This window comes from Pungitius pungitius, chromosome 5 (assembly GCF_949316345.1).
Source record: "Pungitius pungitius chromosome 5, fPunPun2.1, whole genome shotgun sequence".
In the NCBI taxonomy this organism is placed as follows: Eukaryota; Metazoa; Chordata; class Actinopteri; order Perciformes; family Gasterosteidae; genus Pungitius; species Pungitius pungitius.
This window is the reverse complement of record NC_084904.1, coordinates 16169791-16172614: the sequence shown is the minus strand read 5'-3', so window position 1 is coordinate 16172614 and position 2824 is coordinate 16169791. Positions and strand designations below refer to the sequence as shown.

At 48.0% G+C, this 2824-nt stretch overlaps 1 protein-coding gene across 1 annotated transcript; it reads left to right on the top strand.

Annotated features, from left to right (window-relative positions):
• The first annotated feature begins 416 nt into the window (after window positions 1-416).
• aplnra (apelin receptor a) lies at window positions 417-2518 on the top strand. The gene has a single exon (XM_062562424.1). It carries the CDS (start codon window positions 593-595, stop codon window positions 1676-1678), a length of 1086 nt encoding a protein of 361 aa, XP_062418408.1. The 5' UTR covers window positions 417-592; the 3' UTR covers window positions 1679-2518.
• Window positions 2519-2824: the final 306 nt, after the last annotated feature.

Below are 2824 nucleotides of genomic sequence, written 5' to 3'. Positions count from 1 at the left end.
CAAACATCTGTCCGCTTTGTTTAAATGATGTAATTTATTTAGTTCAATAACAGGCAAATTGTGATTATATGAACTGTTATCTCCATTGTTATTGTTACATTCCAAGCATTGCTGTTTTCATCTCAGCACTGCCAATTAAAATGACGTATAGAGTTAATAAATATCTGTCCTTGTTGGGTTTTTTTATGCCTGAAATGCTTTTGCTTAGTCCAATAACATTGGTTTAAGGGTTTTACCTGTCACATTGGGGCTCCTCGTCCTCCGGGCAGAGGGTTGGGCCCCGCCAGAGGAGGTGAGGGGGGGGGGGGGGGGGGGATGGGGGCTGAGAGATGTTTTACTGAAGGGGGAGGAGGGGGTCGTCCTGGGAGGGAACCAGGGGTGTGGAGGGCCGAGTTTAAAAAGGCAGACAGCGCCAACAGTCACTCACTCTCTCACACAATCTGCCCTCCTGCTACTCCCAGCAGCAGAACCAGCAGCAGCTCCACTGATCCCTCTGACTTTTGCTCTGGTTCAGACTTTGGAACTGTAAAGGACTCTATCTTTTGTTTTGTTTTCTGAGAAACGGAGGATTTTTTTTTCTTCCCACTGCAGCATGGAGACCACCACTGGGGAATATAGTTATAACTATGACTATTACGATGACAATGAGACCGCCTGTGACTTCTCCGAGTGGGAGCCCTCTTACTCCCTCATTCCGGTCCTCTACATGCTCATCTTCATCCTGGGCCTGTCAGGTAACGGCGTGGTCATCTTCACTGTTTGGAGATCCAAATCCAAGCGCCGGGCTGCCGATGTCTACATAGGGAACCTGGCCATTGCTGACCTGACCTTTGTTATAACCCTGCCTCTGTGGGCCGTGTACACGGCGCTGGGCTACCACTGGCCCTTCGGTGTGGCCCTGTGCAAGATCAGCAGCTACGTTGTTCTGGTCAACATGTACGCCAGTGTTTTCTGCCTCACCTGCCTGAGCTTTGACCGCTACCTGGCCATCGTGCACTCTCTGTCCAGCAGCAGGCTGCGCTCCCGGGGCACCATGCTGGCGTCCCTGGGTGCTATTTGGGTCCTGTCCGGCCTGCTGGCTGTGCCCACGCTGTTCTTTCGCACCACCGTCAACGACCAAAACAGCAACCGGACCACCTGCGCAATGGACTTCAGCCTGGTCACCTTGAACCAGAAGCACGAGCACCTCTGGATCGCTGGGCTCAGCCTGTCCTCCTCCGCCTTGGGTTTTCTCCTACCTTTCTTGGCCATGACCATCTTCTACTGTTTCATCGGCTGCACCGTCACACGCCACTTCAACAACCTGCGCAAGGAGGACCAGAAGAAGAAGCGACTGCTGAAGATCATCACCACGCTCGTGGTTGTGTTTGCCTTCTGCTGGACTCCCTTCCACGTGCTGAAGAGCATGGATGCCCTCTCTTACCTGAACCTGGCGCCGAGCTCCTGCGGCTTCCTGCGCTTCCTGCTTCTGGCTCACCCCTACGCCACCTGCCTGGCCTACGTCAACAGCTGCCTCAACCCCTTCCTGTACGCCTTCTTTGACCTGCGCTTTCGTTCCCAGTGTCTGTGCCTGCTCAACCTGAAGAAGGCCATGCATGGCCAGATGAGCTCCATGTCCTCCACGCTCAGCGCCCAGACTCAGAAGTCAGAGATTCAGTCTCTGGCCACCAAGGTGTAGAGGGTAAAAGGAAAGGTGGAGCGTGGCCGGTACCAGCTCCGACACCTTGGAACACTTGTAAAAAAAAAAATAGACTTTATGTGTCCGTTGTTCAGAGCTGGTGAGCCGAGATGATGAACTTTCACTCTTCACAGTAATGAAATCCATAATGTGTTCTTCCTGTATACAGCAAAAGAGGTGGATGATCTGTTTGTAGTGGGGATTTGAAGCTGGAGTCAGCAGGCTGAGCTCCTGAGCTTCTTTGTTCCTCAAATTCTCAGAGAAAAAAAAAGTATATTTTTAGTTTTGTCCTGTTCTGCAAGTTCTCATTTCTATCAGGGAAATGTGATGAAATTATGATTTTAGAAACACACACTGTTCGTAATTTTAAATCAATTTACACAAATAAAATGTGTTTACACTGGATGAAACATATAGCTGTACAGTATTTTCATACCATAGCATTGTTTTTCTTGTTCAGATCTATTGCTGTTTTGTTTTAGAAGCACTTGTCAAAAAGATATGTGAGCAGGGAACTTAAATAAAGCGGTGTCCTCTTAAAAGCTTGTTGTTTTGAAGGTAGAAGTCTGCAGATGGGGGGGTAGGGGGGGCGTAAGAGGAGAAAAGGTGTTGCGGCTTAATTATATAGTTTGTTGAGAGGAGACAGGGGGCAGACAGGCAGATGGCAGTTGACAAATGTTGGGGAACAGGAGCGGGGTGGGCGGAGGGGTTTCACAGTGTAGTCACAGCACTCAAAGAGGACAAAGGAGCTCTGTAAATAAATGTTCCAATTCGATGTATATGTTTTATTTTTCAACATCACTGTAACTAACTACTGTAATAAAAAATGTGTTCTATGAACCAGCTTTCTTACATTGATTGAGAGAGTGTGTGTGTGTGTGTTTTGCAGAGGAGAAAACAGTAAATGTAAATATAAGGGGTTTCTTTCCTGTAGTTTCATTTAGACTATCCTGTTATTCCAGTGTGAAGTATCTCCAGAGGGTTCAACCTTTGTTATGAATGCTTTGCATTTGGTTTACACCTTCAGACTAATAGATCTCTAATCTCTATTGATTCACAGCCAGTATCCAGACTGTAACCGGATTATGCAAATTGACCGCCATCCCGAGTGTGTATTCAATACTCGGTTGTGACTTCCATCAGCCG

What these genes read in the sequence shown, in the direction of transcription:
- aplnra (XM_062562424.1), top strand. Translation starts at nt 593, where the DNA reads ATGGAGACCACCACTGGGGAATATAGTTATAACTATGACTATTACGAT.